This window comes from Cyprinodon variegatus, unplaced genomic scaffold, assembly GCF_000732505.1.
Source record: "Cyprinodon variegatus isolate N-32 unplaced genomic scaffold, C_variegatus-1.0 Scaffold619, whole genome shotgun sequence".
NCBI classification, from domain to species: domain Eukaryota; kingdom Metazoa; phylum Chordata; class Actinopteri; order Cyprinodontiformes; family Cyprinodontidae; genus Cyprinodon; species Cyprinodon variegatus.
Genome location: NW_015151072.1, coordinates 278365 through 292835, shown reverse-complemented (window position 1 = coordinate 292835; position 14471 = coordinate 278365). Strand labels below are relative to the sequence as shown.

Sequence of the window (14471 nt, the reverse complement as noted above, 5' to 3'; positions counted from 1 at the left end):
TCTGGAGTAACTCGCCTTTTGCTCCTTTAGTCAATACATGTGAACTAGCACATATGTGTGTTTACTAACCAGTTAAATGTACTGGATCAAACCCATTACCAATGTGAGGAACCTCAATCCAAGAACATTCATGCTTTAACACATTTACTGACATCAAAGCAGAAGCATCTCAGCCAACCATCAAAGCAGAAATCTTTTCTCAGCCGTCCGCTTGTAGTTTACATAACTGCAAATAAAAGAAAAAACCTTCAGACCAAGACAGCATCAATCAAAGGTGCTCTTTACTAGTTTCTATCTGGTTTATAGGACGTTTAGAATATATCTCCACTATACTGACATCAGTGTGAATTATTGAAACCATAAAGCTCTGTTTGGAGTCCAAAAATTGTTGGCTGATATATTCCAAGTGTTATGAATTGCATTTTTCATGCTAATGTAATATTTAGTCATTCGAATAGAGTCTCACAGCAGCAGATGTTAACAGTGGACAGATATGACAATGCCCAAAATGCTAAAGGTCAAAGAGCGATGAGAGACAAAAAACAGACAAATAGGCTTATACTGCACCTGATATCATGACAATAATATTATTACATTAGTAAGATATTCCAATACTATGCAGGGCAAATGATGCCAAATCATACATCATGTTTTTGGAGCATTAGGCTCTAAATGCTGGAGGTTATAGCTGCTCTTAGGGGAAGACTTAAGTACCGTGCTGTGGCACAACAGTGAGCGCTCTATTTATACTTTATTTGTTCCAGATTTGTCTCGACTCTGCTGATTTAACAGCATGCAGTGAAGGTAACTGAGCTGAACGCTCCACCATTTGCAGTGACACAGAAAGCCATGGAGGGGGGGGGGGATAATCAGGCAGATACAAAAGAAATTAATTCAGCATTTTAAAGTCCAGCTGTCTGGTGACTGCTGAGCAGGTGTCAGCCCCCCCTCATTCCTCGCTGCACTTTCCCTTTCAGTCACACATACTCCATCCCATCATGCTCTCCATTGTGGCAGCACACGATCATGTTTGTTGCAGAACAACTCTTTTACCTCATCTATTATTATTTCACAGAGCAAAAGTAGGCTGATGGTGGAGTAAAGATGTATTACTAATCTAAAGCTTTAGCTAGAAATAAAGGGAAAATGAAAATGAAGCACAAATCTATTTAGCAAAAAAAAATTTTTCAAAAAATACCATTTAAAGCCACATAGTTGAATAGAAAAATAAATAAACAAGGCTAATGCGAGGGTTCTGCCTTCTGTTTAAGTTTATTTTTAGTTTATTTGTTATTCTATGTCATTGTAGTTGTTTTCTGTCAGTTTTATATTTCTTGAGTTACTCTCTGTTGCCCCCTTGTGTCTGTTTTCTTTCCCTTTGGCCCCCTTCTAGTTACTTCTATTCACATCTGCTCCATATCATCTCATTAGCCCATTCTTTGTTCTGTTCCCCATATATGCACCACCTCTGCAGTTCCTTAATATTGGTGTCTTGTTGTTTTGTTACTCATCGCTCCCTATGTGTTTTCACCCGACATTACTAGATTTTTTGGTTTTCAGTATTTTGGATTTTTGCCTCTGTTGCCTTGGACATTTAATTAAATCAGAAAAATGTATCTCTGCCTCCTGATCTCTGCTTTTGGGTCCTCAAAACCTCTGCTCAACCTTGACAGATAAAATTCAACTATATCTACTGATATAAGAAAAAAATAGGGCTGGCATAGCTTATCTAAGGTCAAACATAAAATTTGGGATATTTTTCTCTTAACAATGACCAAGTATCAATTGAGGGACATTTTAAAAAAGTTTTTTAGACTCTAACTTTTCTGCAAATAAGGTTATAAAAAAGATCTCAACAAAAAAACATCAAAAAAGAATATCAGTTAGAAAAGACCCATAGTTTTTAATGTTACGAAAGAGAAATTTCTTAACTAGATTTTAAATAAAATGTGAAATTCTGTATAGCTGATTACAGGTGGACCAGTTTTTCAACAAACATACATGAGAAAATGTAAAGGTTTTGATATATTGTATTCAGCTAATATTTGTAAAGCATGACTCTTACTGCAAACTGGCACTGAATGTGAAAGCATTGAATCGTAATTATGACTAAATCGGACTGTTTGAATCCTTTATATGTATTATCTATTTTTCTACATTATTGGATATATTTTGTACCTGTTTGTGTGCTGAAATGCACAGAGATGTTTGCTGTGAAATAATTTTAAAAGTAATGTTTATGTTTAGATGCATTACTAAAATGTAATTTTTTTGTGTTTGAATATGCAGACCAGAAGTTGACTAAACATACACTGAGTATTTGCACTGAACTCCAACATAAACAACCAATAAACGGCATTTTTAAAGTCATTTCATTGGAAAATAATCGACGTGGAACCATCAGAACAAATCCTGATTTTACATCTTTGGAAAGTAATATCTAAATGCATTTTTAATATGCATTGTTGCTCTGGCTCTGATCAAAGTATGAGATGGTGATGTAAATATGTCTGGCTGTAGAGACTCCTGCTGCCATTAAATCAGATACTGGTTTAGTTGGCATTGTTAGCAGGCGCCAAGTTCTACTGGAAGATGAAATCAGCCTCCCCATAAAGCTTCTTAGGAGGAAGCATGAAGACTCTAAAATGTCCCGCCAACCTTGGATTTAATAAATCACCGTGGATCCTGCAGAGGACATCTTTTCACAATCCTCACTGACTTTGGAAACTTAACATTGGAAATAAATTCTGTCATTTGTGAAGGTTATCAATGTCTTTCTGTTGAACATTTTAATTTTTTTTGAATCTCTGTTGGGTTTAAAGAATTAGAAAAAAAACACAACATTTGGAGGTTTTGCAGACTGTAAACCATGATCATTAACACAAACAGTGTCTGAATATGATCATAGATGAAACTATTACATTTTTATTTTAAATATTAAAATTAATTTCTAATGAAACTGTGGTATATTTTAATCTCAATTAATTACTTTAACAGATTAATAAAACATATAAATCAATCTTCTTTAGCAACTGGAACATCAGGATGAACTTTTTCTGAAGCTTTTGCGACAATTTTATATGTAAAGGCTGAAACCTGCAAACACGTGGCTCTTTCAAACAAACTGGGTCACTAAAAGGTTTAAAAAAAAAAAAAGAAGAAGGGGGCCCCTAATTATAAGGTCTCCATCTCCTAAAGTCAACATCCCCATCTGTTTACATTCATTTCATACTTATTTTTCTGAGCATCCTCCATCCAGCCTCTCCATCCCGTTGCTACCTTGTCCTCTCTTTCTCCTTGCATCCCGTTTTGGCATCTCTCTCTCTCCCTCTCTCTCTCTCTCCTTTTCATCTCTCACTCCACCCCCTCCTCCCACCACCTCTCTTCCCTTCCCCCCGGTCGATGGTATCCACACACCCAGGCGCGCCGAGCAGGGACTCTCTGGATGTCAGTCACTTTCCCAGAGAACAGACGGCAGCAGCAGGAGGAGCAGAGACGGTAATCCCCCCCACCTCATCCACCCCACCCCTCTCCATACAGCCAGGAGCAGGAGGCAAGAGGGGAACAAAAACCACACGGGACACCTGTACACTACTGGACCACCCACCTTCTGATGCGTTGGAGTTTCTCTCCCACATTGTGGGTAGGAATAAGAAAGAGCGCTTATGTGCTTTAAACTGGCTTGAAGGCGCAGATACTGGTGGTGAAATCCTCCATTCTGATTCCCAGCATCAGGAGCAGCAGGAGCAGGAGGAGCTCTCAGGAGCTCCACGGATGGAGATGCGCTGTGAAGGTCTGCTGGTTTTCATGTAGCAGCGGCTGCGGGGTCGTGCCGCATTGCCGGGCCGCTTCCAGCGACGCTCGGAGAGACGGTGATGCTGTCGTCGTCATTGTGTCACAGAAAGAGAGAGAGAGAGGCGGAGAGGCTGTGACATGGAGGAGAGCGGCTGTTTGTTGGCTCCCAGCTCAGGCCACCCGGATCAGCAGGTTTGACTTGCAGCCTGAAGCCCGGAGGACGTGATTTCATCCAATGCACAGTGGAGAATTATAATAAAGTTGAAATCTTGCAGGAGGGGTTTAAAAAAAGAAATGAATCCGTGCGTAAAAGTGAGAGGCTCATATGTAGAAAATGCATCCTAGGATGATCAGAGCAGCAGCGTCTGTGTCAGTTCAGGGTGGATTACGTCTCCAGAGCAGCAGGCCTCCATCTGAAGTCAGCTACTGATCAGAGAAAGCAGAGAGAGAGAAAAGGAAACAGGCAGTCCACTTCCCTGCCCTGTTGCTGCGGGAGGTATCCATTTATTCAGCCGTTTTATTGGGAGCTGCTGTAGTGTGAACCCCCCGCGGAGGGACAGCTGTTGCAAACGATGACTCACTTGCAGGCTGGCCTCTCTCCAGAAACCCTGGAGAAGGCCAAGGTGGAACTGAAGGAGAACCCAGAGACTCTCCACCAGGACATCCAGGAGGTCCGGGACATGATCATCACCCGGCCGGACATCGGTTTCCTCAGAACAGACGACGCCTTCATCCTCCGTTTCCTCCGGGCGAGGAAATTCAACCACTTTGAAGCGTTTCGGCTGCTGGCACAGTACTTTGAGTACAGGCAGCAGAATCTGGACATGTTCAAGAACTTGAAGCCCACCGACCCTGGCATCAAGCAGGCGCTGAAGGATGGCTTTCCCGGCGTCCTCTCTAATCTGGACAAATACGGCAGGAAGATCCTGGTTCTGTTCGCCGCCAACTGGGACCAGAGCAGGTAATAAAAAAGTTTCAGGCTATTTTTCATTCTTCTTTTCATGAAATGAGTGTCCAATCTATTTAAAATACATCCGTGTTTGAAAAATCCCCAGAAATAAAAGCCTGAGGCTTGTGGAGCTGTCCATTCAGCACCACACAGTGCTTCTAAAGCAACGACCTACTTTAACCAGCTGTGGGGCTACTTGATGTTGACATTTCTAAATCATTCATAAAATACAAAAAATTTACAAATGTAACTGTTAAGTTTGACTCTATATATATATATATATATATATATATATATATATATATATATATATATAGTAGATGCTTATGGTCTTTATTTCTTTTCCTCTACATCCCAGGAAAAAAATTTTTAAATAAAACAATTATGTCTAGATCTTTAGGTTATTGTGTTGTTTTTAAAACAAAATAAAATGAAATAGTAAAATTTATCAAACAATGTTTTCTAAATTGACTGAATAAAGTTAGAAATACATTATAACTCACATTAAATGCTGCAAAGAACAGTTGATTTAATATACGGCTTGTTTAACTTTTTATTTTGATGTCCGGAGGGGACAGTCTTCTGAACGGCTTTATTACAACTGAGTCATTTTATTTTGACAGTAGGGGATGTAGAAAAAAAAAAAAACTAAATGTAGGAAACTGGAAATCAAATACAGTCGTATGTTTTCATTTTATCACTGCTGCACTTTAAAAATGAAAATGTCTTGAGAGCTGTACCGAACAAAATTTATTTTTGTTTACACTCTGTGTGTACAAAATGACACATAAAGTCTGCCTAAGTCTAAGTAACATGTAAAAGAAAGCAATCATAACTCACTCTATTTATAAGATTCATGTGACCTAATTTGTCCTCCAGTTCCAACGTTCTTTAGAGGATGAAATGTGAATATTATGAATTGTATTTCTGCATTTAGTCTTCTTAACATCTGTTTTGGGTTAAATTGTATCTGGTTCAACTGAAATAAATTTTAGCTATATTAGATGTTCCAGTCAGTATCTGTTTAGATACCTTAGAGCGTACAGAGAGATTATAAATAGGGGCACAAAAATCTTCAGGACAATATGTAGCAGGACTTAGTCATCTTTAATTAAAGAAAATTTGGGAAAACAGGGATTTTTCTGGACAACTTAAGATAGAAATTATCCAGGAAGGTTGTATTTGGCATGTGTCAAAAGATAAAAACATACAGGCTTGTCCAAACTTAGCAGGAAAAAATAGGCTGGAATATTTGAGCTACAATTTAGAGATGGTTGGCACAAAAACCGAAATTAGTACCATACCCACAGTAAAACATGGCGGCAGGACCATCATGCTAAGGTGTTACTCTTCTTTAGAAATGACTTGTTTTTTTTTCAGTGTTATTATAATGTTGTTGTTTTTTTTATCAGTATAACTTTTATAGATTTCAGAATAGAATATATGGGGATTCATCTGAGGGCTCTGAAGAGATTCTAAGTATTTTGAAAAACCTTTTGTAAGTTAGAGAGGGTCAATCACATCAAAATATGGTGAGGTTTGTCGGCTTAAGGGTGTTAAAACTCAGGAAATGATTCCTCATGGTCTCATTTTTCTTCCATTAAAATCCCTGTATTCATTGTAATAAAAAAACTGGAAAAAAATTACTTCTGCAACTTTTGTTGTTAGAGATTTATCACTCTAAATGAATCTACACACATTTGCTTGCTAATGGTCCGAAAAAGCAGGCAAAAATACAACCAGCAGTACCCATTGCACATGTCAGCATGTTTGCATCCTCAAAGCAACAGTGTGCCTAATTGCAGTTTAACCGATCGACCAGCTGTGAGACTGAATCTTGCTATCTCATTATCCTTTGAAAGGATACTTTAAAAGGATGCCTTTTCCCACCATGATCACCTGCTTTGTGCTGGTTCAGGAACCATTAATCACCTGATGACCCACTGACCACCAGGCTGGACATCAAATCACATGGTCATGAGGAAAAAAAAAATCATAGTTTGCAAAGAGATTTCCAATTACAACTACAAATTTCTAAGTTTAGATTTGAAGCTAAGTGGAATGAATGCATCCATTCCTTTATAAAAAAAGGTGGAATCAGATTCCCCTTTAATACAGTACAATATATTTGTTTTTAGTCATAAAATTAGTTTCATTTAAATTAACATTTCTGTTTTGCTTTTTTATTTGGGGCTGTTTCACTAGTTTTTTTCTTTTCTTTTTCTCTCCATGTTGCCATGTGTTTATAGGGCGAAAAAGCACAGACTGACACAGACTTAGTCAGGATAATCTTCTAGGTTAAGGTTAAAGGTAAAAGCTTGGTCAGAATGTGGTTTTGTTGGGCTTTAAAATGAGATCATGACTTTTAAACGTTTGAGTAACCGCAGTTCTATCAACATACTTACCCTTTGCCCTCTATGTTGGTTTGCTTTGTATAAAATATATGATTTATAACAATTAAAAGAAACATATAAATATTTTAGCTGCATTGATACTGTCGACTTTGCATTTTGTATACGGTGTAGACTTTCCGTGTTTGCACATGAAATATCTATACCAATTTTAACTTTTCATAAAATTTGAAAAAAATATAAGATTAAGGATATAAGGATTTCATGGTAACTGTGAGCAGGAAAAATCTTAAACAGTGAACAGGACACAGGAGAATTGAAAGCATCAGCTGGATGAAAATCCTAAAGGATGATCTTAGCCACCAAATTAGATTCTTACATTTCCAGGATAACGACAAACAGGGGCCCTCATCACTGAAAGCAATTAAAGTTTTAAGACCAACATGATGAAAATGAGATAGAACTAATTGGGAGGCTATCTGTGAATCTGGCCATGAAGGCCTGACAAGGCTATGTGGCCATCAGCTGTTTTAAAGGAAATCTTAACACTGTGACATGCAAAGCATTGATATTCCTAATTATTTCCATATTTAAGATGTTGTAAGTAGGGATGCACGATATTGAGATTTTGGCCGATATCCGATATGCCGATATTTTAAAACTCATGTAGCCGATAACCGATATCGATACTGATGTTAAAGCTGGACAAAAATAAGTAGTCATTGAAAATAGCAGTTTTGTTATCCATTTCTGACACTTTGAAAAATAATATACTCCAATATATTTTCATATGCTGATATCAAATAGATTTTTAAAAACGTGGTATCGATCTATTTTACTTTCAAAATCTCGTGAAATTTCATCCTTCTGTTACAAACTCTCGTGATATTTTGCAAATTCTTGTGAGATTTTGTTAATAAAATAGATCGATACCGTGTCAGTATATGGACATATAAAAATATGGCAACATTTTGTGAATTTTCGGGGGATTTCGTAGCATAACGATGACATATAGCAATATTTCATTAGTAAAAGAGATTGATATGGTGTTTTTAAATGGCAATATATCAGCATATGAAGATATTGTGATATTTTAATGTATCAATATTTTTTCCCTCGTCTTTAGAAGTTTTTAAGTCTGTAAAAAAAAAGTTTTTGAGGAAGAAGAAGAAGTAGTATTTTTTTCAGAAGCTGATCAAATATCGGGTTAAATATCGGTGGGGTGGCCGATGTCCGATATTCAGTTTTAAGGCCGATACCGATAAAGGGCCGATTATATTGTGCATCCCTAGTTGTAAGTTTCTTCTTTACATGCATCTTATTTTGATTTTATGTGATAAAAAAGGCTGAACTGTGAGGTGGAATCGAATTGAACTGGTTTTGTTTTTAACTAAAAATAGGAAAAAATGTGACAACATACTGTAGATTAAAGATGTCTTGGTTTTATGAAAAAGTTGCAAAAAAAATCGGTAAAACTGGGAAAATTAAGATGCTACCCTAATCAAACGACCCTTAGTTCTTTATTTTTCCGGGGCCTACGTTCTAGATTGATGAAAAACTGACATTGCCAATCACCATGAACATGCCGTTCTTGGAATAAGAACATGGTGAAGGTAGCATCATGCTTTGGTGATACCAGTTCAGCACAAGCAGAGAAGCTATTTTAGTTATTGGGTAGGAAGATGCTGTAAAAACTAACTAAATCCTGGAAATTAGCTGGAAAAATAAACCCAGAGCGACAAGCTAATGGAGATTTTTAGCCTTCTGAGTCATGCAAGGTTCTAAAAAAACAGCATTAAGAGCAACAAACTTCCTAAAAATGTATCAATCTCACCAAGACGTCTTCTTCAGATTTCCTTGCAAATTTAAACCAGCATTTTAACGGCCTGACTACTGCCCACCATGAATGGAAGACCTGAAAAGATTTTAAGAAATCCAGTTGCTTTTGTTTTTGTGTTCCAGAGCTCAAAAAGTATATTTCTGTGTCTGAATGGCTCAATTAGAAATATAATTCTGATGAATTAAAATAGGATTTTCAAAAACACTGCCCTTCTAAACTGACCTGCTTCTTTTTTCAAAAAGAAGAAAAAAGAACATCTGATTCCAAATATTTAAAAAGGTCGGGGGCTGAAATGGAAGAGAAAAGTTGTTTTTTAAACTATGGACTCAAAGTAGCCTGAATATAAATGTTTATAAAATGTTTGAAATTTCTGTAAAAAGAAATTAAAATCCATGTATCAGTTCCCTCCATTCAACAATGCCTTACTTTGTGTTAGTCTGTCACATAATAACCTATAAAGTACCACTTACTGGAGATAATTAATTTGTGTTATAAAGAACTGTTACTTCTTGGTAGAATCCCTCCCTGAAGAATCGGGTGACAAAGAGCTGTGGTATGCTGGGGAAAAATCAGCAGGACATCTCACAGAAAGACAATGATGTACACATGACATCAACACCTAAGAGCATTTATCAGTTTACCTAAGGTGACATTCAGAGTTACCAGTAACCTTTTAACTCCAATTCAACAGCGCTAACAAGTAGAGCCGTGACAAATTTTTAAACCATCTCTCACACTTTCATAGCACGATTATTTTAAACAGTTCAGCCTTCAGATCCTCCTCTCCTCCCACTTCTCCATGAGGTTTACCTTGATGTTTTCGTCAAAGGAAAAATAAAACACATCTGACATTTCCTTTCAGGTACACGTTTGTGGACATCCTGAGAGCGATCCTGCTGTCGCTGGAGTCTATGATTGAAGATCCTGAGCTACAGGTGAACGGCTTCATCCTCATCATCGACTGGAGCAACTTCACCTTCAAGCAGGCATCCAAACTGACCCCCAGCATGCTGCGGCTGGCTATCGAGGGGCTGCAGGTAGGAGACTGCAAAATGAAGCTCTGCTGGTTACGATTTGGTGATCACAGTGATGGACTGGGAAACATTCAAACTAAAATCAAACCTGTTTTTATCTGCAGATGTGGTAATGGTTCCAAAAATATTTTGTTTTATCTAAAAGAGTTAGATTTTCATTATTTGCAAGATGTAGGGAAAGCCATTTGGCTGAGCGACTTAATTATTTTCTTGAAAACAAAAGTATTTTTATCATTTCGATTGAGGCTTTGCATTTCTGATGTCGTCATTCCACTGAAACCGTTCTGCTAACTCTGAAAAGTCAGACTTTCTTTATTGCTGTCAGTGGCTGATTCACAGTCCTAGAGTGATTAATTCCAGTTGACCACATGATATTCAAAAATAGCATGACTTTATGATCTGATTTGGTCATCTGATTCATACTGAGAATGATTTAAAATTTTATTTGAAAATAACTTAACGTCAACATGTCACTTAATATTTATTTAGCCATTTTTCACGGAGTCCCTCAGGGTTCTGTTTTAGTGCTGATCCTGCTCACACTTTACACGCCTCATGTTAAAGAAATTATCAATTAAAATAACGATGTTTACCACATCAACTTATAAAAATAATCCAAAATAAATACTAGTTTGACAATAACATATCTTTGCTTCTAGCCTGACGTAGTCCTACTCAATTCTAGTCAGAATATGAGTCTGATACTGCTCCCGACCTCAAACGTTGTGGGCGGGACTAAGTTTGGAATGGCACCCAGGCTACTTTGCTTCATTCCTTCTCATTAAATTGAATTGAATGTTATGAAAAATAAACATTCAATCATCTCCAGATGATCCAATACTACTAAGATAGGTGGACACATATTTATTGTCTTATTGTATTATTATTGTCTTTCTTGGTTTATATATAGTTCTATATTATTTCTCACTTTTGTTCAGGTTTAAGTGTTAAGCAATGTGAGATTTTTCGAAAATGAAATCCACATTTAAAAAAAGTCTTCACAGATTTACATTTCAGACGTTTCATATGTTGTTTTGAGAGCATTCTTTCGCAAAAGGAAATTACCACTTTTGTTTTGATCTGATTTTCAGCCGAATTAAAAATAGCTCATTTTAACTTTTTAATTAAAATAATGGATAGCTATCTGCTTTTTTTTTTTTTTATGTTGATTATCTTTAAACTAACTCTCACTGCACTAAATATGTCACATTTCTTTGAAACCAGAGAAAGAAAAACCCCCGGAGAGCTAGATTTTTCTTCTGCAGGAAAAAAACAACAAACCTCCAGCTTCACTTCCATTATTCACTCTGCTGTCAAAGAACAGCTCTTAAAAACAATCCAGCTCCCAGAAGCTCCGCAAAGAGCATCCGAACCCCACAAAATTATATCTCTACTTTGCTCCTTTTAAATGTGTTTTTGTTTACCCTGGAGATAAAGAAATAAGGAAACAGCAAGACTCTCACTACACTCTGCGTTTAATAGATTCCTGAAAAAAAACCTTTTGTCTCCTCCGTCATCAGCAAACATTTAACATCATTACTGAAATGAGATAGTGGAGGGAAAGGCTGGTGAGCAAAGAGTTCAGCTGTCCTTCGGTAACCAGCGAACCTGGGAGGAAAAATAGTTTGTGCTCGAGCAGAGTTTGTTATTTCTGCACAACATGGCTGTGCATCATCTGCCAATTTGTTTAGGGCTCCATTAGTCAAAGTTAAATCCGAAGGGGAAGAGTTTGTCTTAGGGCGAGTGTGGAGTGAGTGATTATCTGGGGTGTTTGTGATAAATATGAAAGCCACAACAGAACTAAGCATTAATTTCACCCTAAATGTGTTCAGAGTTTTACCTTACAGATGAAACAAAGTTGAATGTATCTCTGTAATTGCACCTTTGCTTTTTTTTTAATTAAATTACAAAAACAAATATTGCAAACTAGATATGTGCCAAAAACTTGTGATGAAAACTGTGAAATCTTTATAAGGTTGGAGAAAAAACTGTAAAAGTTGAAAGTAGGGCGCTTTTTCTTTGGAAATAATGATCAGTCCAAACTAAAAAAAAAGTCCAAATAAGATAGGATCTTGGTTTGACAGAGGGAAATAAAAATGTTTCATTTTCTGCATTTCAGATTTCTAAAGCCAATCTGCAAAATAATCAGATCCACCCTCGACATGAAAGGAGATCATTACTGGGCTTCATACTAGACACTAATCTCACATTTTCTCCACAGTATAAGCAAAATAACCTCTCCGGAGAGTCAGAAATACAAGCAAGGCTGAATCTACCGAAGGGAAAAGACCCAGAAAACAAATTCAAAGCTACAAGTCCGTAACCTCCGGCTAATGGCTGCTATCTTTCATTACTATCAGCAATGAAAGAGACATTTATATAGATCTATCACACCTGTTCCTTCAGGGAACGTAAAACATGTTATAGAAAATTGGATATATACTGCAGGTAGTTCTCAGTTGGATTTCATTTGCTCCAACCTGTAACCAGAGGCACTTTATGGAAAGATTGATTTGAAAACTTTCCCATCAATGTCTTGCAGGTTGCAGGGATTCATAATTTGACTGTTTTTAGGCTGATTCCTTACACTCTGGTTGACCAGCTTAGTTGTTAGAACAAATAGAGGATATAACATTTTCTAACCTGTTTTCAAGTCTCTATTGCTATTTGCAGATTTAATTATGTTTTTTAGCAGTACAATTTTACATAACGTGTCTCAATTTAGCTTAATTGTGTAAATGAGGGCTCTATTATCCTAGGGTTGGAGGCGTAGGATGGATCTTTTTGTGAAGGCAGCAATTTTGATTGCAAGACTAATTACTCCAGTTGTAAAGCAACTATTTTGACAACTTTGATTTAAAAATTTTGCTAAAAATTTCTCCTTTCATGCTAAAAAAAGAGTGTATTTTTAAACTACCGGTACTTGTTTTACCGTTAGCAAGTATTTACCCAATCAAAAACATTTACTTTAACACAAAAATGGCAGGGATTCATTGGAAACCTGCCGTCTGGACTCAAAAGCAATTGTCCTGCAGAAGTCGACATGACTTAGCATCAAGTAAACTGCCACCACTTTAACGTTATTTCTGTTGCAGCATTCAGAGCAAAAAGTCTGAAAGTATGACAGGCGAAAACATTTTGAAAGCTCTATAAAAAAAAAACATAAGCTAAGGTTGCTGAAATATGTAACCTTTAGAAGTTTAATCTAATAAAGGCAAAACTAAATAATTTATTTCTCTTTAAAAATGTGTTAAATGTCATGTGATATTAAAAAAATAACTTTCTGTGAAAACACTATAGAGGATTCTCTAGCCTGTAGAAATTTTCCTAAAGTTTGTTTTTGATTCAAGTAAACGTCATTTTCATCTACATTTGTAATTAATTTGTACCTATATTGTTTATTAAATTTAGCCTGCATTTGATCTCATCCTGTTGTCCTACAGCCAGACTGATCAAATCAAAACTTAAAACTTAGCAGAGATTTATTAAAAATGCAGTTTGTTAGCTATTTAAAAACATGAAAAAGATTTTTCTACTTGTGTTTCAGGAGGAAAGAAAAATCCTACAGAGGTTCATCTCAGTGGATGATTTTTATTTTTGAGATCTTTATGGCTTTAGCTTCATGTCAACATAAGAGGAATAACTGAACACATTATTTCACCACCTGCACTTCCTCTAAACATTGTTTTGATGCTTGTCAATGTTCTTGTTTATGTTGTTTTTTATAAAGAGGACAAAGAGAAGATTCATGTAGCGCATTGCTGCCAGGAGTCCATGCATAACTCTTTTTCTACTGTGCCCCAGACACAGAGAAGAGTCTGAATTATTGATGAGTGTTATTAGCGTAGCGACAAGTCTTTCCAAACTGCTCATCTACATGGAGGATTTCTGCTTGCTCCTCAAGACAAAGGAAACAGGTGCTGCAAATTCATTAGGACGATATTACTTAGCAAAAACAGGCTAATAAATTTTGTAGTTTTTCCTAAACGAATATATATATATAAAAAAAAAACTTAGTCATCGACTACTGTGAATTATTTTCAGTGTTGAGTTTGAGTTAATTAAAAAGTAAAAAGTTGCTGATTTTTAATGGGAGGTTATTTACTTAAACTTTCTCTACTCTTTTTCTAATGAACGCGATAATTGAAAAACATTCATTTACACAAAAAAATAAACCAGTATCAGTGAATAAAGGCTCCTTTGTGGCTTCATATCTCTCTTAGTAACAGTTTTAATTCATTTTCCTTTCTAAATAAACAATGAGACTTAATAGAGTAAATGCAATCAGGACTCTTTTATAGCCGCTGCACCGCCAAGCAAAGGTGAGGTTGACTCATTTCGATGCATAAAGAGACATCTGACTGTCAAACTGTGAGGGTGACTCACTTCGACTTGGTGTAAAGCAGCAGCACCACAGTCATGCAGCGTCTGCCTTGCAGAGTTAATTCTGCTCCGGGATTTAGCTTCTTACGGAGCCCCTCTGATGACATGGTTAAAAAAAA

At 36.6% G+C, this 14471-nt stretch overlaps 1 protein-coding gene across 2 annotated transcripts in view; it reads left to right on the top strand.

The window, feature by feature from the left end:
* Positions 1 to 3428: 3428 nt before the first annotated feature.
* Positions 3429 to 14471, top strand: part of clvs2 (clavesin 2) — a 57499-nt gene continuing 46456 nt past the window's right edge. For both annotated transcript variants that reach the window (XR_001481794.1, XM_015392995.1), the window contains exons 1-2: positions 3429 to 4756; positions 9798 to 9972. Coding sequence is in view for 1 of the 2 variants with exons in the window: in XM_015392995.1 (XP_015248481.1) it covers positions 4368 to 4756; positions 9798 to 9972 (564 nt within the window). In the remaining variant the exon portion in view is untranslated. The remainder of the gene's footprint in view (positions 4757 to 9797; positions 9973 to 14471) is intronic.